The 24290-nt window shown below is 42.3% G+C and overlaps 1 protein-coding gene across 1 annotated transcript in view; it reads right to left on the reverse strand.

Annotated features, from left to right (window-relative positions):
* Positions 1 to 24290, reverse strand: part of arfgef3 (ARFGEF family member 3) — an 84730-nt gene that overhangs the window by 15812 nt on the left and 44628 nt on the right. Inside the window, exons 23-34 of the mRNA XM_085799179.1 lie at positions 23081 to 23410; positions 18361 to 18494; positions 17372 to 17517; positions 15175 to 15354; positions 12321 to 12462; positions 11194 to 11316; positions 10954 to 11054; positions 10118 to 10259; positions 7766 to 7894; positions 5712 to 5888; positions 4092 to 4206; positions 2302 to 2404 (exon numbers count right to left, since the gene is read on the reverse strand). Of these exons, the coding sequence (XP_085655305.1) occupies positions 2302 to 2404; positions 4092 to 4206; positions 5712 to 5888; positions 7766 to 7894; positions 10118 to 10259; positions 10954 to 11054; positions 11194 to 11316; positions 12321 to 12462; positions 15175 to 15354; positions 17372 to 17517; positions 18361 to 18494; positions 23081 to 23410 (1822 nt within the window). The remainder of the gene's footprint in view (positions 1 to 2301; positions 2405 to 4091; positions 4207 to 5711; positions 5889 to 7765; positions 7895 to 10117; positions 10260 to 10953; positions 11055 to 11193; positions 11317 to 12320; positions 12463 to 15174; positions 15355 to 17371; positions 17518 to 18360; positions 18495 to 23080; positions 23411 to 24290) is intronic.

Consider the following 24290-nt stretch of genomic DNA (forward strand, 5'->3'; position numbering starts at 1 on the left):
CACCTCTACTGACCACACACACACACACACACACACACACACACACACACACACACACACACACACACACTGAGACACACACACACACACACACACACACACTGAGACACACACACACACACACACACACACACAGTTCTGTGATCTCCCACGCTCCTGCAACGCCACACAGCAGGTGCCACCATCAGCAAATTAACACGAGCCTCTTTCATTTCTAATAAAACCAAACCAAAGCAAAGCAAAGCAAAGCAAAGCATGCTGGGAAACTGTGTCAAACGACACGTGAAGACTCTGCTGCTCCACCAACGGCCAATCAGATTCCTGCATTTAACCTCCTCTCCTCATGTTGATTCTAGCATAATATCATAATATAATAATGAAGTTATTTAAAGGGACAACCAGGAGTTTCTATTTGGTTATAAAAAAGTCTGATATTAATGTGGATGAATCTACGTTACCACTTGTTAATGGTCCATTTTAGATAAATCTATGGTTTTGTCTCTATGGTTATTTTGTTATTATTAGTGGTGGTGGAAATGCTGGGCGAGCCGACCAGCGTTTCTTTACTTTCGGTTTCGTGGCGAGTCATGAGAATAACGCCGCCGAATCTCCGTTTATGGTCGGAACCAGTGTTAATTTCGTCAGACGAGACGAGACGAAAAATATTCATCAACAATGGTTTTTTTCATGACGAAAACGAGACGAAGACGAGACGAAATCAATGCCCTTAAACACCGACTGTGACGAAATTAACACACATTTTTTGTTAACGAAAAAAGATGAGACGAAATCCACTTAATCAAATAAAAACTTAATGAAATGTATCTTTCTTTTTTCGTCACAGACTTTTAAATTACAATCCAAAAAGTGCCACATCACTGGATGCATGTCAGGTTTTTTCTCCTCCTGTGCTGCTGCCAGGTGTGTGTGTGTGTGTGCGAGTAGACTACAAACTGGCTAGGGGGGGCGGGGGGCGCATGGCCATTGCAGGGGGGTTGCGGGCGCTGTAAAAATCATGTGCGAGCCGGAGCCCTCCCTCCCGTTCACATCATTGCATTTGTCAATCGCTGTGTTTTATTTTGAAAATTAACCGGATTCTCTCGCTGTTTCTTTGTGCGACTTCCTGCCCGGCTTGACGGGATCGCACGCAGCTGCGCCGCGGCTCAATAATGACCAATCTTGTGAGATGAGTGAGAAAAAGACTAAAATGAATCTATTGGTTTGAGTAGATTAGTTGTGATTAACATTACTGTCAATCTGCTTTCAAAGACTAAAACAAGACTATTGACTAAAACTAGACTAAAATACTTTGGATTTTCTTTGACTAAAACTAGACTAAAATGCCAAGACTTTTCGTCGACTAAAATGTGACTAAACAAAAAAGAATACAAGCTTACTAGATATGACTAAAACTAATAAGGGCATTTGACACAAGACTAAGACTAAAACTAAATTGAAAAATAGCCGACAAAATGAACACTGGTGGGAACTACGACGGTATGTGATCGTCTTCCAACCTCTGACTTTAATTCTTGATGAATGAAAACATGAGTCTGTCTTGCGCCGGTCAAAGAATTTCACGGTGCGGAGGCTCATAAATGTAGTGAGAAAACACTTCGCTTTAACAAAACTCCTCGTTGTCCCTTTAAAGGAAACTGTTTATTACAAACACGGTCCAGACTAAAGGACCAGTTCCTCCCTTTATTGTGTCTTTATTGAGATGAATCATCGTACTGTTGTTTTATATTTTGTTATAATTTAATAATAATCATCAGTTTCATCATTGTTTTTGCTGCAGCCGTTCACCTCCACCTCACTCTGAGGTGAAACAGCTGTGTGTGTGTGTGAGTGTGTGTGTGTGTGTGTGAGGTTAACTGGGGTTATCAGGCTTAGCGGTCGGTGAGTGTCGGCATGTTGACAGTATTAACTGCAGAGGCTTTTAGATTACTTCTGCTCCAACCAGCCGCTGCAGATTGGGCACGGATTATGTCTCACTACAGCGGAGAGAGTGTGTGTGTGAGTGTGAGTCTGTGTGTGTGTGTGTGTGTGAGTGTGTGTGTGTGTGTGTATGAGTGTGTGTGTGTGAGTGTGAGAGAGAAAGAGCTTTTTCTGTGTGTGTGTGTCTGTTCACTCTCTCATCTTCCTGCCTGTTTCCATCTGTGTGTAAACATCAAACATGAGAAGATGTGTGTCATTACTTCTCTACACACCACTCTATGTATTTGTGCATGTGTGTGTGTGTGTATGTGTGTGTGTGTGAGTGTGTGTGTGTGTTATGTGTATGTGTGTGTGTGTGTGTACCTTGACAGGCTCTAGTGTAGCAGAGAAGGCGTCCTGCAGAGCGCAGCAGGCCAACCTCCACATCTCCTCTGTGAACACTGGACCCACGGTGACCAACACGTATCTACACACAGAAACACACATTATAACAATATCACAATGTGTGTATCATATTATTTGTTGTTTAAGATGAAATTATGCACTTGTGATTGTATTTGAAATAAAACTAGATAAAGTAGCATTTCCTGATGGAAATGCGTGTGAATGCTGAAAGCAGCTGAACGCTGTTGCAGAATTAGCAAATAGTGCAAGCAGTGATCACCATACAAATGTTTGACCGAGGTAGGGATCGAACCCACAACCTCATGGTCAGCAGACTTTCACTCTGCCTCTAGGCCACAGTGTACACACAGTTGCAAAGACTGTTGTCTGTTGTCTCACTCTGAAGTTAACGAGCCCAAAGCTGCACCTGTTGGAAACACACTGTGTCAACACCAAGAAAGCTTGAGAGTCAAGCTTGAATGGCTTACAATGAGCTCCCTGGCTGCATTTAAAAAATATTTAAAATTATTATATAAGTCTCTTTGCATTTTTGACCAGAATTTTAGCCAGAAGACAAGTGTGGCTACAAAACTGGAGAAAATAATGTGTCTAGAGTTTAATTTGTGGCCGTGCTGACAGTTTAGCCAGAAAAACTCTAAAATGTTTTTTTGCCTCTCTCCACTCTAGCACCACTCTAGCTCTGCTCGTTAGACGCAACACACACACATTATAAAGCTGGATTTTGTCAAAAAACTTAATGATTTTAAAACTGCCAAATATCAGAAACTGTTGAAGATATCAATAAGCTGAGTCATAGAGGAACACTTAAAAAGTTTGTCTACAGCTTAGAATTTGAATGAAGTCTCTAGCAGAAAGTATGGTGAAGCTTTAGTGGCTGAAAGAAGTAAGAAGATTTGAAGAGTTTGAAGACTGTTCCAATGCATTCTCTATGGGGAAAAAAAAAATCAGAAAAAGTTAAATATTTGAAAAAGTATAAAAAGTATGAAAAATTTGAATACATCCGATAAAGTCCAGAAAAAGCTGCACGTTTTGATATATTAATTGTTGAAATAGCACAAAGTATGAAGGACTAGAAGAAGACCGTAAAAAGGCGGAAGAAAATGGCCGAACAGAAGAACAATAGTGTGACTGCTTTCAGCATTCACACTAATAAAGACACACACAGACACACAGAATGTTTCTTTTAGAATTTAAAAAAAAACCTTTTTTTGAGAAATGTTACCACTCTTTTCTAGAAATGTTTAAATGTTTTTGGAGAAATTGTACCACTTTTAATTTCTCTACAATATTTCCAAACATTCACGCCATTGGCCCTAATTTGAACATACATTATTATCACTTTTTTCTAAAAACTTTCAACTTTTAAAAATGTTTTCTAGATATTTTACCTTTTTTTTATCCTTTTTTTTGGGAGAAATTTTACCACTTTTTTCTCCAAATTTCTAAACATCCTTTTTATAGAAATTGTATAACTTTTTTCTAGAAAATTTTAAACTTTTTCTTTTGAGAAATTTCCAGAAATCTTTCCAAAAATTCACACCAATGGTCCTAACTTGAACGTACATTGACTAAGAAGGTAACGTTCTTCAGTCTCAGAACAAATATTTGAGTATTTCTGGTGTTTGCTTCAAAATTTTGTCCAATGGGGGTCTGTGGTCTAATTTGTGTCAGTTTAGGGGTCGTTGATGTACAAAAGTTTGACAACCAAAGACTTAAGTGGATTCATTAAATCCATAATAATGACTCACCTGATGCAGGAGCAGCCGACTCTACTGATGGTCTCAGCCGGTTCAGACACACAGGCCACCAGCAGCTTGAACAGGTCCTTCAGCATCAGGTTCATCAGACACTCGTACCCGATGTCTGGACACACACACATGCAGACACGCAGACAGACACACGGTTTAAAGGGATAGTTCAGCCAAGATTGAAATTTCACTCATCATCTCCTCCCCCTCATGTGGACTAAGGGCTGGGAGAAGTTTCAGAGTCCTCCGTGGCTTCTCTGAGTTACAGGGGGTCTCGGCGTAGCAGTGCATGTCCATATAACGGTTGCAAATGGATACCAACTGTCTTCGTAACAAAAAGACACACCAAAAAACATCCAAATACCTCCATGCTGCTCGTCTGTAATGTCCGTCTTGTATTGAAGCCCCGACATGAGAAATTGTCCCAAAAAAAATTAAATAAGTCTATATCAAGCTTGTTTTGTAGCAGAAGCTTCTCTTTCTGGTACGTCCAAATCTCGCGACAATTTCACATTTCAGGGCTTCAATACAAGACAAGACATTACATACGAGCAGCATGGAGGTATCTGGATGTTTTTTGGTGTGTCTTTTTGTTACGAAGACTTCCTTCCTTCCTTCCTTCCTTCCTTCCTTCCTTCCCTTCTTCCTTCCTTCCTTCCTTCCCTTCTTCCTTCCTTGAATGAATCTGTTTCCTCCCTCCCTCCATCTTTCTTTCCTTCCTTTTTCCCTTCCCTCTTTCCACAATCCTTTTTCCCTTCCTTCCTTCCTTCCTTCCTTCCTTCGTCCTTACTTCTTCTTCCTTCCTCTTTTGATCCAGTTGACCTAGTCTGTTCCCTCCCTCCATCTTTCTTTCCTTCCTTTTCCCCTTCCCTCTTTCCACAATCTTACTCCCTTTCTTCCTTCTTTCCCTTCTTCCTTCCTTGAATGAATCTGTTTCCTCCTCCATCTTTCTTTCCTTCCTTTTCCCCTTCCCTCTTTCCACAATCCTTGTTCCCTCTCTCCCTTCCTTCCTTCCTTCCTTCCTTCCTTGAATGAATCTGTTTCCTCCCTCCCTCCATCTTTCTTTCCTTCCTTTTCCCCTTCCCTCTTTCCACAATCCTTCCTTCCTCCCTCCCTTCCTTCCTTCCTTCCTTGAATGAATCTGTTTCCTCCCTCCATCTTTCTTTCCTTCCCTTTTCCCTTCCCTCTTTCCACAATCTTCCTCCCTTTCTTCCTTCTTTCCCTTCTTCCTTCCTTGAATGAATCTGTTCCCTCCCTCCATCTTTCTTTCCTTCCTTTTCCCCTTTCCTCTTTCCACAATCCTTTTTCCCTTCCTTCCTTCCTTCCTTCCTTCCTTCCTTCCTTCCTTCCTTCCTTCCTTCCTTCCGTCTTTTTGTTACGAAGACAGTTGGTATCCATTAGCAACCGTCATATGGACATGCACTGCTACGCCGAGACCCCCTGTAACTCAGAGAAGCCACGGAGGACTCTGAAACTTCTCCCAGCCCTTAGTCCACATGAGGGGGAGGAGATAATGAGGAGGAAATTTCAATTTTGGGTGAACTATCCCTTTAATCTTTGTGATGTCATAGTGACACTCCACTTCACACTTCACAACGTGTCGTATCGTCTTTCTCTCACCTGAGTGGATGAAGCTGTTGACGTGCTCCACCACCAGCTCACACGACAGCCCGATGGCGTGTTTGAAGTTGGCCGCCGCCACGTCCCAGTACGAGTGGTTGCCGTGGCTACGCTGCAGCCACAGTGACATCACGGGGAGCAGCAGCTGGATGACGGAGAAGATGGCGAAGCCCGGACCTGAAGGGAGGAGAGGAAGGAGGAGGAGGAGGAGGAGGAGTTAACACATCATCACCTGCTGCTGCTGCTGCTTCCCTGTGAGGTCATGTGACCGTGGTTGTAGAAAACAAAGAAAAACACGCACTCTCCAACAAAACTCTCAGGAACAAACTAAAGAGCTGCACGGCCAAAAGATAAACTTAGAGAAACAGAAGAAAGGCCTGCAGGCAGCACTCGTGTCCTTCTCATTGTCCTTTATTCCATACTGCGTCGGCGCTTTAACACACACAGACCTGTTTGGACAACGTCTTCCTCAGTGTGCAAAATACAGCAGTTGTTGATTCATTTTGATACTGGATGGGTATTATCATGGGTGCAGATCCCGGGGGGGACGGGGGGGACATGTCCCCCCCAATTTCTGAAAAACATTAATTGTCCCCCCCAATAAAAATACCCCAAATTATTCAGAATTGAACAAATGTATTTTCAGACTTCACATTTAAGATTCACATCTAAAAAGAAATGATTGAAATGGTGAAACAAATAATGTTTGACAAATGTATTTCTGACTCAATATTCCATCTCTGGTCTCTGGTCTCCTTCACTACGATGCTTTAAAAAAATGACCTCCTCAATCTTAGGGCTTCATATTTTGATATTCATCCATATCAATTAATCATACATAAAGTTCCATACACTGGGAGAAAAAGAAGATGGGGAGAAGAATTGGGGATCTGGGAGGGTCGGATGGAGGCGAAAGATAAGAACGTGAGCAGATATTATATGTCTGAGACCCTTAAAATTATGATTCACTAATATAACAGCAGTGATATGGCTGTTGGCTGTTTAGGACAAATAAACAAGAAAGGTAAGCACAATAAATGATTCCCTGTGCAGTACTTTTTGAATGATATGGTGAGCCTCTACCAAGTTGTGATTTATGGCGGCATGGTATGAGCTGCATATGAGCAAAAAAAAAAATCACTTTTGTGTCCCCCCCAATCCTGACATCGGATCTGCACCCCTGGGTATTATATTATATATAGAGGGAGCTACAGCTTTTCCAGCGCTTTATGTTTTCACTGTGCTGATGTGCTCTGTCTCCTTTTATTATAATGGCTGACCGCACTTTTTTAATTGGTCTATTTACCTGTGGATTTACCTATGATATTTGAGATGTCTGGGTTGTTGAATATTTGTTATATTTTTCCTATATATTGTTACATTTTTCTACATGCACAGTGAATTACAGTGAATTTCAGTTTCTACCCTCTGGACGGAGGTTGTCAGTCCCAAACTGCAGAACAAAACCTTATAAAAACAGCTTTGTTCCAGCTGCAGTAACACTGCTAAACAAGCTGTAGTTTGCACAAAAGCTGCACAAGTCACTTTTGGGAGCATGATGTATCCCCTTTTTTATCTCATTACTTTTATTCATTCTTAACTTGGTGGAAATTTTGCTCTTGGTGTTTTTAATTCTTTTTTCGTTTCATGTTTTTTACTTGTTATATTTATTTCATGAACTGCAGCACTTTCTGTCTCTTGTTTTATGTGTATGTGTTCTTTTTAAATGTCCTGTTTCTGATTTGATTGTTCGTTTTCTGTTGCTTGTTTAACTCTCGACTGCAAAACCAGTTTACCCCTGGGTATCAATAAAGTCACCTGAATATTTCTATTTTTCTAACGTCTGTAATTTGTTATTTGTTTCAAATATTAATACTGATCAATCCACACCTGTGAGTATTTAAATGCATCACTTCCTGTTGAATGTTGCACACTGAGGAAGACGTTGTTGAAACCGGTTTGTGCATGTCAAAGCGCCGACGCAGTATGCAATAAAGGACAATGAGAAGGACCTTTCTTCTGTTTCTTCACGTGACCGCGGTTACCATGGTTACCTGGCACGGCGGTGACCTCACGCAGCAGAGCGAACAGCAGCTCCAGGGTGGGAGGCTGGTGCTGTCGAGGACAGTCGGACACGGCGGCGGTCAGCTGCTCCAACAGCAAGATCCAGACCTGGATCAGACCTGAGGACAGAGGAGACAAGGAGACAAGGAGGGGAGGAGGTTAGGAGATGAGGAGACAAGGAGGTGAGGAGGTGAGGAGATGAGGAGGTGAGGAGGTGAGGAGACGAGGAGGTGAGGAGGTGAGGAGATGAGGAGACGAGGAGGTGAGGAGGTGAGGAGACGAGGAGGTGAGGAGGTGAGGAGATGAGGAGACGAGGAGGTGAGGAGGTGAGGAGGTGAGGAGGTGAGGAGACGAGGAGGTGAGGAGGTGAGGAGATGAGGAGACGAGGAGGTGAGGAGGTGAGGAGGTGAGGAGGTGAGGAGACGAGGAGGTGAGGAAAGGAGGAGGTGAGGAGAGGAGGAGGTGAGGAGGTGAGGAGACGAGGAGGTGAGGAGGTGAGGAGGTGAGGAGGTGAGGAAAGGAGGAGGTGAGGAGAGGAGGAGGTGAGGAGACGAGGGGGTGAGGAGGTGAGGAGGTGAGGAGGTGAGGAGATGAGGAGGTGAGGACAGAGGAGACAAGGAGGTGAGGAAAGGAGGAGGTGAGGAGAGGAGGAGGTGAGGAGACGAGGGGGTGAGGAGGTGAGGAGGTGAGGAGGTGAGGAGATGAGGAGGTGAGGACAGAGGAGACAAGGAGGTGAGGAGGTGAGGACAGAGGAGACAAGGAGGTGAGGAGGTTAGGGGACAAGGAGACAAGGAGGTGAGGAGACAAGGAGACAGAGGAGACGAGGACACGAGGAGATGAGGAGATGAGGAGACAAGGAGACGAGGACACGAGGAGGTGAGGAGATGAGGAGACAGAGGAGACAAGGTGATGAGGTGATGAGGAGGCAAAGGAGACAAGGAGACAAAGAGATGAGGAGACAAGGAGGTGAGGAGACAGAGGAGACAAGGAGACAGAGGAGACAAAGAGGTGAGGAGATAGAAGAGATGAGAAGACAGAGGAGATAAGGAGACAAGGAGGTGAGGAGACAAGGAGATAAGGAGACAAGGAGGTGAGGAGACAAGGAGATAAGGAGACAAGGAGGTGAGGAGACAAGGAAATAGAGTCGCGCACCGCTCCACACCGCAGTCACTCACCCTCATCTGTGTTTATTGGTGATAAACGGGCATAACGGTAAAACCCGACCGACTTGTTGAAACTAATCACGTTCATAAGCTGTGTGAAGAGCGATCTGGCTGTGTGATGTGTGTCTGAAGGCCCTTTCACACTGGAGACGTATTTTTCGTGCGAATATTTCACGCGTCAATATTTTTTTTCGAACCCCGGTTTTCATAACGGGTCCGTTCACACCGACCGCGAATGTGTCGCGGCGAAAATGTGACATAATTTTTTTTCGTCGTGAGGTCGATTTTTCCGAGCTTTCGGCCGGCGAATAAACGCATCAACCAATCCTGTGGCGTGAAAAGGAGGTACGTCACAGCCCCCACGTCAGAACACAGACAGCTGTTTCCCATAACAGACGAGAGTCTCTCACAGGAAAAAAGTTTCACCATCTTTGCTCTCATCTCTGCCAGTCAGCCCCTCCACCTGCCGTCTCTCTGGGCACGGACACACACACACACACACACACACGGGCGCATGGACACGTGCTTGGCCGCTAATGTAAACAATGTAAATAACCTGTGTCTCGGAGGAGAGAGGAGAGGAGAGGAGGAGGAGGAGGAGGAGGGGGTAAGTGGAGAGAGGAGAGGAGGAGAAACAGCAATAGAGTGTGTTCATACTGTCAGGCAGTGATCAGATATTGATCAGTGAGCTGCTGCTGTGTTGAGTGAAGTTGGTAACAAGACAACAGTGGCATAACGTAGCGAATACGTGAGGGATAATTAACAGATTAAAGACCTGACGTGGAGGCGAAGAACCAGCCGTCGCAAAGCGAAACTTTGGAATCTAATTGTCACATCTGTCGCATATTCGCGTCGCCGCCGGTGTGAATGGTTTTGATGCGAAATATTTGGCTGCAAATATTTCGCAATTTCGTGTCGTTTATTTGTTACGTCCGCGGTGTGAAAGGGCCTTGAGTGACGTGTCCGACAGACAAAAACAAAAAAAAAAAACAGCCACGGAGCGCTGGAATGGGTGTGTCGCGGTTCTGCCATTTCATTGGCGACACAGGTTCGTATCTTAGAGTGTTGTGGTTTCGGTTTCGATACGTGTATCGTTACAGGCCTACAAAGGAGACAAGGAGACAAGGAGACAAGGAGACGAGGAGAGGAGGTGAGGAGATAGAGGAGCTTGGTCTTCACCTGTGTCGTCGTCAAACTCCTGCAGGACGCCGTCCATCCCGTCCTCGCTGCTGACGGAGCGCTGGGACCTCAGAGGGAGGCTGGCCAGCCGCGCTCCCAGGAACACCGGCTTGGACGACATCTGGTAGATCTTAGCCAGCAGCTTCAACATATAAAATTAATATATTTCATATTTCTTTACCTTATATTAAAGGGATAGTTCAACATTTTGGCAGATTGGCCCCATTGCCATATTAATCCCTATAGTCATAGCAGTAGGTTCGTTACCTTTAATTGTCGGTGCAAGCTGTTTTTAGAACGGCGGAGCAGAGCCGTGAGCTGCTCAGAGCTACGCTACGGAGGCTCATTATGGGATTTCTTGGTTTCCCTCATCAAACTCATCAAATACACAATCCAACAACTCCACAACGCTCTGGTGGACAAGTTGTGAGCTGCACATTCACCACACTATGAGATAATAACACAACGTTACCACACAGAGTTGTTTTAGAGGGAAATACAGAGACTGCTGATGAAAAACTGTCCCTGAAGGCAACGTGCATCAGCGGTTTTGCATGAATTTCCCTCTAAAACAACTCTGTCTGGTAACGTTGTGTTATTATCTCATAGCGTGGTGAATGTGCAGCTCACAACTTGTCCACCAGAGCGTTGTGGAGTTGTTGGATTGTGTATTTGATGAGTTTGATGATGAGGGAAACCAAGAAATCCCATAATGAGCCTCCGTAGCGTAGCTCTGAGCAGCTCACGGCTCTGCTCCGCCGTTCTAAAAACAGCTTGCACCGACAATTAAAGGTAACGAACCTTCCTCTCTGCATGTTGAACCCAGACTGTCTCACCTGTGAACACTTGCGTAGATAATCCAGAGCAGGAAGACAGAGGTCGGTGGAGCTGAAACCAGACGATCCACAGTCTCCCAGCTCCTTACACTCCATCTCACCTGCACACACACACACACACACACACACACACACACACACACACACACACACTCAGGTTTATAAATGTTTATCAGAGATTTTTGCACGTTAAATTATGCAAAGAAACAAAGAAACAAACACATGAAAGGAGAGACGAACCTAAACCTTTAACGAACTTCATCAGACACATGATGTAATCTGTGGCGGCGTTGGCGAACACCTGGATGTTGTCGGTGTTGATGAACGCCTCGAACACGTCGAACACCGGAGCCTGGGACTTCCCTGGAGGGGGGAGGGGGGAGGGAAGGATCATGAATGAAAAGGTGAATAATGAGAGAAATGTGAATATTTGCTTTGCAAGTCAGTTTACAGTGTACGCCCCAGCCTTAAATTTTCTGCTTGCGCTCCTAAAACTGTGCTCCTGGTAAAAAAAAAAGTTAGTCTGAAGCTCTGGTGGGTATTTTATAGTCCACTATTATAGCAGTGGTTCTGAAACTTTTTTTTTTTTTTTACAAAATTAGACCAAAGATCACCATTGGACAAAATTTTGAAACAAACAACAGAAATACACAAAAATTTGTTCTGAGACTGTGTTTCTTTCTTTGTATGTTCAAATTAGGGTCATTGGTGGGAATTTTTGGAAAGATTTTAGTGAAGTTTCTGGAAAATATCTCTCTAAAAAAAGTTTTTAAAAATCTAAAAAACAAACAAACAAAGAAAACAACTTGTGAAATGTATCCCAAAAAGTTTTAAAAATTCTATAAAAAAATGGTAAAATAAAAAAAAAGGAAAAATTCTTGACAAAAGTGACTCAATTTCTCAAAAAAAAAAAAAACGTTTAAAATGTCAAGAAAAAAGTGGTAAAATTTCTTAAAAACAAAACAAGGGGCGGTGCGTGGCGCAGTGGTTAAAGCGGCCGCCCCATGTAGAGGCTACAGTCCTCAACGCAGGCGTCCCTGGTTCGAATCCCGCGTTGGGCAGACCTCTCCTGCATGTCATTCCCTCTCTCTCTGCCTCCCCCTTTCCTGTCTATCTCACTATGTGCTATCAAATAAAGGCAAAAACGCCAAAAAATATACTTAAAAAATAAATAAATAAATAAATAAAAAACTGAAAAAAGTAAAAATTCTAGAAAGAAGTGGTAATTTTCTAAAAAAAAGTTTAAAAACATTTTTTTAAAAAGGTGACATTTCTCAATTTTTTTTTCTTTATTCTAGAAAAAAAACTAGTAAAATTTAAAAAAAAGAAAAAGAAAAAGTTCTAGAAAAATGGCAATTGGAACCGACCCATGGAGTACTCGGCCAGCAGGTAGTCCTTGGCGTCAGGTTTGCTGCTGTGGACGTTCCTCAGGGCGCTGAACAGCGGCCGCCAGCCAGACTGGATCTGAGGAGAACACATCTCCACCAGCTCGCCGATGGACGTGATGACCTGACACACACACACACACACACACACACACACACACAGGGTGAATTCCAGTTCCCCCTCAGCCCTATAGCCCGTGGCCCTAGCCCTTCATTTTGTGCGTTCACGTGATGTGGTGGTGTCCCGATTCTGGTTCAGACGAGGGTTAGGGGGAAGTGGTCTGGCTATCTGGACCTTCAAACGGAGATTTTTCAGGGGCACACTACAGACCGAGGGCTATGGCAAGTTTCCCAGAATGCATCTTGCGGCAACCGGCAGCTGTTTTATTTCTCACTGTAGCGCTGTTATTACGTCATTTTGTTACGTTTTAATATTTTTTCATGTGAGAAAGTAGCTGTTTAGATCCCAATGTGCGGTGGGTTTATCCACATGAGGCTGTTTAGACGTTTGCTCCGATGTTTTGGGGAGAAGTGAAGCTCCACCTGTGGAGCAGATCAGTGGCTTGTCACAGAGACAACACCCATCCAGAGAGCTGCTCCGCCGGCCAACCTCCATCGTCATCCCGGGAGAAAAGACCATCGCTAATTAACTTACCCGCAGGTTTTTAAAGGTTTACCGCCGGGTAATTACATTCTTTTTAGGAGATAAATGTTGGTCTCAATGATGAAATCTAACAATTGTGGCAGTCGCATTCATTTGTTTGAATTAAAAGTGAAGCTTCATGTGTGTATTGGACAGAGGAGCAGCGCTGCCTCGGGGCTCTGGAGCCTACGGACAGAAACCACCACATTTACATCAAGAAATAAATGTTTTACAATGTTAGTTAGTCAATGAACCGGTCAGTCTGCATTACATTTTATTTTATTTTATTCTATTAAGTTAACATGGTTTTGAATACAGGATTTGTGGCAAAAGCTCGTCACGTCTGCTTATGTGAAAGCCAGCAGAGACGACTGATGACGTATGTGACTGTTGAAGTGGTGTCCCAATTCGTAGGGGTTGACTTTCAACCTCTACCCCTTGTAGCTCCGTTTCAAGGGTTAAGGGCTAGGGCTAGGGATGAAAACTAGAATTGGGATTGGGCAACAGAGTGAGTCAATATCACTATGGAGTGCCTTTGGTGTCCTCATCAGAATCACTCAGTCATCATGAAAATGTAGCAGAATAATGAAACTCTGAGGTCTTATTATAAATGGCCAAACATTTACTCACATATTGGTATAATTATAATTCACTTAAAATATGTTCCCTTTATTTTATAGCGTTTTCTTGCATTGGATGTACATGATTTTGGCATGTCCCACACAGTGCTCTGCTAACTACAGTGTCTGTAATAAGTGCTTAAATGATACTAAATTAAAACTTTTTTTACATTGTTTTATTGTCCACAACAGCCTATTTGAGAAAAACAGTACGTTTGATCATGTATATTCTATTTTCATAATTATATTGAACATTTTGTGTGTGTCCCTGAAATCGCTGTCCACCCTGTCATTTTGGGGTAACTGCCCCTTTAAGAAACCCTATGATGTTTTCAGTGACATTACTACCATCATTTTGTCTTTCTTCAATGGAGCCTGACACAGTGGCTAGTTGCAAAGTAAGTATTTACACATATATTTTGTATTTGTTCTCGTAGTGAAATATCAATTAATATAAATACCTTTCAAAAATTTGAAACATATTTGTTAAAAAGTACACAGTCAGCTTGCTAACTGAATCATGTTGCTAACTGAAGGTCCACCATGTGCTCATTTAATGTTAAAATTAGTTTAAAATGTCCACCCTGTCATTGTCCACCCTGTCAGTACAGTACTGTAAACCTCTCATGACAGGGTGGACATGGTTCATGACAGGAAGGACATGTGCATAATTTTGGCCTTATGCTGATAATGTTACACACTACTATACATTTTATAACAGTACATGCTGTACTGTACATAGTAAGAATGGACAATATGGACTTTTTTGGTGATATTATTACAAATTGTGTTTCAGGCAAAGGTGTCAAGGGGAAAGCATTCGAAGGAGTTCGAAGGAGGAAACTGAAAAAACACCTCGCAAAAGAGAAAACTAAAACTGAGAAATATAAGAAGATTCAATTGTTCAACTGGTTTCCCCCTATATGGGAAAAAGACCTCTGACATTTTTTTAAACATCATTTCTTTTAGATTTATTGCATTTATGAGTGTCCACCCTGTCATGCCCAATGTCCACCCTGTCATTGTCCACCCCGTCATTTTCATGTTTTATTAAAATAAACAAATTATTTTCACAAGTTATTGAAACCTTTTGTGTGATTCTTTTATAAACAAAAAAGGGCCAAATAGAATTGTTTGAAAGTTTGACCAGATATCTTTGTTGTTAGATTTTATTTAGAAAAGAAAGTGCAATTCTCGCAGATTTTATAGAGAAACAAAGAGTTTGCCATAATTTCATTAATATCCAAATACTTTTCCCATTAACTAAAATATAGTGTTGAGAAAGGGACTAAAAAGCTTTCTAAAAATGTATATTTTATAATCACTATGTAATTACAATGTATTTATTCTACTTTGAATGTGTCCATGACAGGGTGGACATATTTCGCTGTTTGCATATACTTTGTTTGCTTACAGTTTATTTCTAAAAAGTGTGGGAGCTTGACCATCATGCATTTCTAATAGCATAACATCTACTTAATACAATTAATATGAAGTTACATGGAAAATCTCAGCTTTTTTTTTGGAAATGGGGAAGTCTCAAAGGCACCTTATAGTGATATTGAGAGCTCACCTGGTCCTGAACGTCTTCGTCACACTTCTCCAGCTGCATGATGTGCTCCAGCGGCCGGAACAAGGCCTCGTTGAAGTGGAAGTGAGGAGGCTCGGCCCAGCTGGTCAGCACCTCCGTCAGGACGTCGTGGATGAAGGACACGGCCTTCTGGGACACGGGCCGGTCCGTGTGGCACGCCGCCTGCAGGAGGAGGAGGAGTCATACAAACTAACTTTATTTACATTTCTAACACGGATAAATCACCTTGTTGAAGAGCTGCAGAGTCCAAAGAAAGAGCAGATTATAGATGAATGAAATATGAACGGGACAATCAAAAAAAGGAGGAAATGATGAAGGAGGAGGAGGAAAAGGAGAAGATGATGAAGATGGAGAAGGAGGAAAAGGAGAAGAAGATAAAGAAGGAGAAGGAAAAGGAGGAGAAGATGATGAAGATGGAGAAGGAGGAAAAGGAGAAGAAGATGAAGAAGAAGGAGGAAAAGGAGGAGAAGATGAAGAAGGAGAAGGAGGAAAAGGAGAAGATGATGATGAAGAAGAAGAAGAAGGAAAAGGAGGAGAAGATGAAGAAGGAGAAGGGGGAAAAGGAGGAGAAGATGAAGAAGGAGAAGGAGGAAAAGGAGGAGAAGATGAAGAAGGAGAAGGAGGAAAAGGAGAAGATGATGAAGAAGGAGAAAAGGAGAATAAGACGAAGAAGGAGAAGGAGAAGGAGAAGATGATGAAAAAGGAGAAGGAGGAAAAGGAGAAGATGATGAAGGAGAAGGAGAAAAGAAGATGAAGAAGGAGAAAGGGAGAAGAAAAGGGAGATGAAGATGAAGAAGGAGAAGGAGGAAAAGGAGAAGAAAAAGATGAAGAAGGAGAAGGAGGAAAAGGAGAAGATGATGAAGGAGAAGGAGAAAAGGAGATGAAGAAGGAGAAAAGGAGAAGAAAAAGGAGATGAAGATGAAGAAGGAGAAGGAGGAAAGGAGATGAAGAAGGAGAAAAGGAGAAGAAAAAGGAGATGAATATGAAGGAGAAGGAGGAAAAGGAGATGAAGAAGGAGAAGGAGAAAAGGAGAAGAAGAAGGAGAAAAGGAGAAGAAAAAGGAGATGAAGATGAAGAAGACGAAGGAGGAAAAGGAGAAGAAGATGATGAAGAAGGAGAAGGAGAAAAGGAGAAGAAAAAGGAGATGAAGATAAAGAAGGAGAAGGAGGAAAAGGAGACGATGAAGAAGGAGAAGGGGGAAAAGGAGGAGAAGATGAAGAAGGAGAAGAAGGAAAAGGAGGAGAAGATGAAGAAGGAGAAGGGGGAAAAGGAGGAGAAGATGAAGAAGGAGAAGGAGGAAAAGGAGAAGATGATGAAGAAGGAGAAAAGGAGAATAAGACGAAGAAGGAGAAGGAGAAGGAGAAGGAGAAGATGATGAAAAAGGAGAAGGAGGAAAAGGAGAAGATGATGAAGGAGAAGGAGAAAAGAAGATGAAGAAGGAGAAAGGGAGAAGAAAAGGGAGATGAAGAAGGAGAAGGAGAAAAGAAGATGAAGAAGGAGAAAGGGAGAAGAAAAGGGAGATGAAGATGAAGAAGGAGAAGGAGGAAAAGGAGAAGAAAAAGATGAAGAAGGAGAAGGAGGAAAAGGAGAAGATGATGAAGGAGAAGGAGAAAAGGAGATGAAGAAGGAGAAAAGGAGAAGAAAAAGGAGATGAAGATGAAGAAGGAGAAGGAGGAAAGGAGATGAAGAAGGAGAAAAGGAGAAGAAAAAGGAGATGAATATGAAGGAGAAGGAGGAAAAGGAGATGAAGAAGGAGAAGGAGAAAAGGAGAAGAAGAAGGAGAAAAGGAGAAGAAAAAGGAGATGAAGATGAAGAAGACGAAGGAGGAAAAGGAGAAGAAGATGATGAAGGAGGAGAAGGAGAAAAGGAGAAGAAAAAGGAGATGAAGATAAAGAAGGAGAAGGAGGAAAAGGAGACGATGAAGAAGGGGGAAAAGGAGAAAAAGATGAAGAACGAGGAAAAAGAGAGGAAGATGATGAAAAAGGAGAAGGAGGAAAAGGAGAAAAAGATGAAGAACGAGGAAAAGGAGAAGAAGATGATGAAGAAGGAGAAGGAGAAAAGGAGAAGAAGATGATGAAGGAGAAGAAGACAGTAAAGTGCTGAGTGGTGATGTCATGAGGTGAGTAGTGATGTCATGAGGTGAGTGGTGATGTCATGAGGTGAGCGGTGATGTCATCACCTCCACCAGGTGTGGTGCCACGGCGTTCCAGGCTCTCATCATGTGCAGCAGCGGCCGACTGCGGTTCCTGACGATGCGCAGCATGGCCTCGCCCAGACGGAAGAGATGCAGCGCACTGCGACACTCCACCGTCGACTTGGGCTCTCCTACGGCAACACGGAGGGACAAACGGAGTAAAACTCATTATGGGATGTCTCTTCTACTTCTTCTTCTGCTGTGCTTTTATTCTGAAGGAGCTGATCCATGAGAAGATCTAAAAACCATCTCAGTGTAGTTTTCCATCTCCTCTCTCTTTCTTTCAGCTTCTCTCTGCAGCTCTAGTAACAACAGGTCGGTGTCAGCCAATCAGAAGAGAGGAGGCGGCTCTGAGCCTCTCTTCTGATTGGCTGACTGTTTTTTCTTAAATGAGCCAATAAAAATAGAGCAGATTTCAGAATAAAACACTCAGAGAAACCAAATCCTGCAAGTTGTTGTTGTTGGATGGATGGTGGGTCCAGGTGGTGAGGGGGCGGGGCTTAGTTGTGACATCACAAACTGACAGGAAGTCCTGACGGCTGGTTTTAAAGCCCCAGTCTGTAACTTATTTGTCTTTTTATGATCAAAAATCAAACCTGTCTTTCATAAATCCGTATTTCCCTGAAGGTGAATCACAGCTGCATCCAAAGTAAAGCTTTCTGGTTCCTTAGAATGAGTTGTTACAAGTCGTTGGGCGACGCACCGAACCGAGGCGGCCATGTTGCATCGTGACCGTAGGTAACCACGGAAACGGCCTGTTAAAACTGTCACCACTGTGTAGTGTGAGGAAGGACGGAGGCGCTGGTGTTGCATTCAGGTGCAGTCAGGCAGACGGCCGTCGACTCGGCAAACCAACCGGACGTCATTTTACTCCACCAGAGAAAGACGGTAAAACAATACCACATCACCATGACAACATGTTGTCGGACCACTTGTTTATCCTGTTACATGCGTGTGTGTGTGTGTGTGTGTACCTGGCATGGCCAGTGAATAGTCTCCAGTCTCAGTAACGGAGTCGAACAGTTGAGACTGAGACGCTTTCCTCAGCTGATCCAGGAAACCGATCAAACCAACCAGGTTCAGTTTGGTGGCTGCTTCCTCAAACAACCTGCAACACACACACACACACACACACACACACACACACACACACACACACACACACATAGAGTGACATCAGAAATCATCACAGATTCCATATTACAGTTTTTATTTATTGGTTTGGCTCATTTTTCAAAACAGAAATTACGGTATGTTCTCAAAACAACATGGACAAACCTCCAAACCACTCGGTGAATGTTCACAACAGAATTGTATTTCTCATTAATTTCATCAAATTGCAAATGTCTTCGTACATCTATATAAATGATGAAGTCCAGGTAGCTGCAGCAGCACAATGTCCAGGTGAATAGATCTTATTGATCTATGTAAACTGTTGATTCTCAGTCTGATGGTTGCTCTCTCTAAAACATGTCAGCCTCATTTCATTCTATAAGTCGTCACATGCACAATAGTCTGTTCAGCTGTCTAAACATAAAACCATGAATACCATAGATTTATTTTACAGACTGTAGGCTACACCTTGTTTTTAATGTGTTTATATTACAGTATATGATGATGTATACATTTTCTTTTTACTCTGATGAATGGAAGTTACTTTACGTGTGAATAAAAATGGCTACCTTTCCTTGACAGTAGGAGTGCAATGTGTGATGTCAAACCTTATAGGCTACTCTTACCCTAACATCCTGTTGTTTTTATTTTTTACTTTTTTTTTCAGTTTTATACACAATTGTATTCTGTTATCTATTCTAGACAAACAAAAAAACAACTAGTCCAGTAACTATAGTGAATGAAGGACTGGGGCTCAGACTGAGAGGAGACATGAGGAATAGAGACAAAACATCTAAACATGTTGACCTGCAGTGACACGACACCAAAGGGACGATGCATTCTGGGTAAACTAAAGACTATTTATATGAGAAGGAAATGTAGTTTTGACTCATGAGTGAAGTGTTTCGAGAGAGAAGTGATCTGTGGTGTTGAGCTGAACTGTAAAACTGTTTAACCAAATGATCGGAGAGTTTAGAGAATGTAATTTCTGTTTAGAGAAATGAGCCGAACCAACTGAGAGAAACTGTAAAAAAGCTTCAGACCATTTTCCCTTTAAGAACAAGTAGCTCAGGGACACACAGTATTGTCCTCTAAGCCCAGTGTGTGTGTGTGTGTGTGTGTGTGTGTGTGTGTGTGTGTGTGTGTCAGTATTTACTATGTTTTGGCAGCTCTCTGAGCTTGTAAATGTGTTCAGTCCATCTGCTCCAAAAGATCAGAGGGAACAGTTTTTTTTTATTTGCTCCTAAAAGCAGCAGAGAACAGGACAGGTTACATAAGAGATGATCCTCACTAAACACACACACACACACATATTTACTGAGGCTGTGTGTGTGTGTGTGTACGTGTGTGTGAGGGATGAACTGGGGAATAAACTTTAATAAGAGCAGAACTGTTGTTGACTTGCACAATAACACAATAACACACACGGTCGTTTCTATCTGTCTCAGTCCGACCTGAACATTCATTATAAACTAATGAGGCTTTAATAGAAGTCAAAGTAATTTTAAAGATATGTATATGAAAATGTTTACAGCCACAGAAAAAATTAAGAGACCACTTTCACAAATGTTGTTTAAAAAGCATCTCTACATGTACGACACTCATTCAATTCCAGTTTTTGTCATTATACACCAACACAAACACAACTCCTTCTCCTTAATGAGACATTGATGAGGTCGTCACCTGAACCACATCTGGTTTTATAGGAAGATTATAAATAAAAACCACTGCTGGGATTAAACATCGACATTATCATCATCAAAGTTGAGTTGTTAGAATATTCCTGTTGTGTTGTTTAGGAATGAATATGAACATGTTTTCTTTGCATTATTATTATTATTCAAGATCTGAAAAGACTTAATATTTTTAGTTATTTTGACCAGTTCTCATTTTCTGCCAATAAAAGCTCTAAATGACAATATTTTTATTTCAAATTTGGGAGAAATGTTGTCAGTGGTTTTACAGAAAGAAACAAAAATGTTCATTTTAGTTCATTTCAATGTCTCTAAATGTGTTTTTCATTGTTATTGTTGCCTTTTGTGTTGTCTACTTTTTTATTAATTAAGTGTAATGTTGTATTGTTTTGAAGTGTTTTAAGTTATTGGGACTACGGACGGAAACTAGCTTCCTGATATAATATATATATTTATTATATCATAATATTTACATGTTCTTATGTCCATTAATGTTCACTGTCCCATTCAAATAAACAAATAAAGAAATAAAATACTCAAACCTTTTGTTTTGTTTTTTCTTTTTATCTTAGTAGATCACTTCACCTGAATGACATGTGAATCACATGAATTGTCACATATTGTCTGTCTGTTTGTTTTTTTTTTCATTAATATTCTTATTTTTCCTTTTCATGTCGGAATTTTGTTAACGATTTTTTTTTTATCAAACCCAAAGCTTGAAACAGTAAAACCAGAGAAACTGATCATTTTGAAGTGGTCTCTTCATTTTTTTCTGTGGCTTCACATATAAATACATATATATATATATATATATATATATATATTTATATATTATAATAACCTCCTCTACATGAGTACATTTACTGAGTGAAGTATGTATAAAGATATTTCTGCAGGATGTTCATTAACAGCAGCTTCAACCTGAGCTCTGAGCTGCTGCTGCCCCCTGCTGGTCGTCATACAAACTCCTCCTCCTCCCAAAGTGTGTGTGTGTGTGTGTGTGTGTGTGTGTGTGTGTGTGTGTGTTCTTTTTCTTACTACGTTGTGAGGACCAGAAAGAGTTTTTAACCAACAGAGTGAGGACATTTTTGGGAAGTGAGGACATTTTGGCCGGTCCAGCTTATAATTAGGTTTATATTAGGTTCAGAGTAATGGTTAAAGCAGAAGTAAGTGATATATTTGTGTTAATCTAAGTATTAAATAGTTATATCTTCCGACAGCAATCACTTCTATAGAGTGTTTAGTCTGAAACACGGGTCTGTCAGTCACTCTGCTCTGCTCTGAGCCGAAGAGAAAACATTTATCGTATCCTACAGTTTTTATCCAATGAGGAGAGAGAACGGCATAAAGGGCTGTGTGTGCAGCCAAGGAACGCCGTGAATGTGGCGACGTAGGGACGAGAACTGTTACGGTGCGTTCAAGGAAACTCGTGTTTTTCCGACCTGTGAAGTCGTACCAGTTCGATCTGGTACGAGTTCACCGGTCAGAAGTTACGAGTGGCCGTTATAGTGACTTTCACAGGTAAAACAGGTCGGAGAAACACGAGTGGGTTGCCTGAAACGTTACAAAGTCGTAAGTTGTGACTTGAAGCTGCAATTTACGATTTCAAAAGCCTGCCTGGAACGCAGCATTAGCGAAAACGACCGGACCACTTACTTCTGCTTTAAGGTTAGGCATCTGTTTTGGATGGTTAAGGTTAGGGTAAGAGGCTAGGGAATACATTATGTCAATGACATGTCCTCACACTGCAAAAACTCAAAATCTTATCAAGAATATTTGTCTTATTTCTAGTCAAAATGTCTCATTTCCAGTCAAAACTAATCTCTTTCTACTTAAAATAAGACTCATCACATTAAAAAGTAGCTTGTTTTTAGACACTTTTTACTTCTTTCAAGTAGATTTTCACTTAGTGGAGTGAAGTTTTTCTTCCTTATTACAAGCACAAAAAACTTGCTTTCACTGGCAGATTTTTCTACTTATCTCAAGTGAAAATTTGTTTGAAATAAATGAAAATGATCTGAAAACAAGTTTATTTTTAGATGATGAGTCTTATTTTAAAGGGATAGTTCAACATTTTGGCAAATTGGCCCATTCCCATAATCGCTATAGTCATAGCAGTAGGTTCGTTACCTTTAATTGTAGGTGTAAGCTATTTTCAGTACGGCGGAGCGCAGCAGCTGGCTGCTCAGAGCTACGCTATGGAGGCTAACGGAATTTCTTGGTTTCCCTCATTAAACTCATCAAATTCAACATCCCAAAACTCCACAGCGCTTTTGTAGACAAGTTGTGAGCTGCACAACCACCACGCTATGAGATAATGACGGAACGATACGAAACGGAGCCGTTTTCGAGGTAAATACAGGGTAAATACGGAGACTGCTTGCTGAAAAACTGTCCCTGAACGCAACGCGCATCAGCGGTTTTGTATGAATTTACCTCGAAAACGGCTCCGTTTCGTATCGTTCCGTCATTATCTTATAGCGTGGTGGCTGTGCAGCTCACAACTTGTCTACAAAAGCGCTGTGGAGTTTTGGGATTTTGTATTTGATGAGTTTAATGAGGGAAACCAAGAAATTCCGTTAGCCTCCATAGCGTAGCTCTGAGCAGCCTGCTGCTGCGCTCCGCCGTACTGAAAATAGCTTACACCGACAATTAAAGGTAACGAACCTACTGCTATGACTATAGCGATTATGGCAATGGGCCAATTTGCCAAAATGTTGAACTATCCCTTTAAGTGGAAAGAGATTAGTTTTGACTAGAAATGAGACATTTTGACAAGAAATAAGACAAATATTCTTGGAAAGATGTTGAGTTTTTGCAGTGCACAAAGACAGCATTACAAGGACGTGTGTGTGTGTGTGTGTGTGTGTGTGTGTGCGCTCCCCACCTGTCGGCCTGTGTGGACAGCGTGCACACGGCCTTGGCGGCGCTGGTCCCCGTCATCAGGCTGCAGCTCCTGGTGTCGTGGCCCCGGCCCCCCCGCCCCCGCTCCTTCAGCAGCTCCTGGATGGACAGCGGCTGGATGACCGGCTGACTCAGGACCAGCTCAGAGCTCTGGTCCGGTCCCGACTCACAGCTCAGCTCCAGACCCACGTCCACGCCGGCCGCCGCTGCCGCCGCCGCCTCTCTGCTGCTGCTGATGGTGGTCAGAGACGACGGCTGACTGAAGCCGTCACTGAAGTGTGTGTGCTCCAACGTACTGATGTACTCGGTCACCCTGAGAGACAGAGAGACAGAAAAACTTATAAAGAGGAGCTAAACCCCTAAACCACTTTTTTCTGCTGAAAACAAATATATTTGGGTATGAAGTGGTGTTGTCGATTGATTCTGGTCCAACTTTTGGTGTATTTTGTAGTAAAAATGTGAGTGACTGCCCTCTATGGGTGGAAACACGGCTATTACAATCTAATTTTTCTATAGGACGAATCTCCTTGTTTTTTACAACTACTTCCTGGTAGAAAACCAGCATGAGAACAATAGTGACGGACGAGAGTTTCTCTATATTTAGCCTATCTAATTTTTCATGTCACTATATCACCGTTTAGACTAATCTGATGTTTGTAAAGTTTATCAAACCAATGATTGGACAAATTTATGTGTGCACGTTTTTGTAATTAGTCATGGTTATCATAGATTAGCTGGGGTAACGGTTAGCTACCTGTTTAACTTTAATAACTCAGTGAGAAAAAATATTTTCTCCAGCGGATATCTGAGTTCCAACATGACTGAGCTAACTGGAGTAGTTTCATGTTGTGTCCCACAACGGGAGGGTTTTAACAGCTGACGTCCTGCTGTTAGCTTAGCTACTAGCTACCGCCGTTAGCTTAGCTACCGCCGTTAGTTTAGCGGCAGTTAGCTTAGCTACCGTTAGCTTAGCTACCATTAGCTGTCCCTGTCAGCTGCAGCCACTGATGCTTTCTAGACACCGTGATTCCCCCAAACTGCTGAGGAGGACGACGAGGAGATGACGCGTTCTCCCGGGCCCTGTCGCTCAGGCCCGGGAACAACAACGCACCGTTCGAGGAAACAGCTGTGCCGGCCAACGGTTCGAAGAGCGGCGTATTTGCTGACCGTCGCATTCCGCGAAATATATATTT

The sequence above is a fragment of the Trachurus japonicus genome, chromosome 15, assembly GCF_045865225.1.
Source record: "Trachurus japonicus isolate A0001 chromosome 15, Traja_1.0".
Taxonomy (NCBI): domain Eukaryota; kingdom Metazoa; phylum Chordata; class Actinopteri; order Carangiformes; family Carangidae; genus Trachurus; species Trachurus japonicus.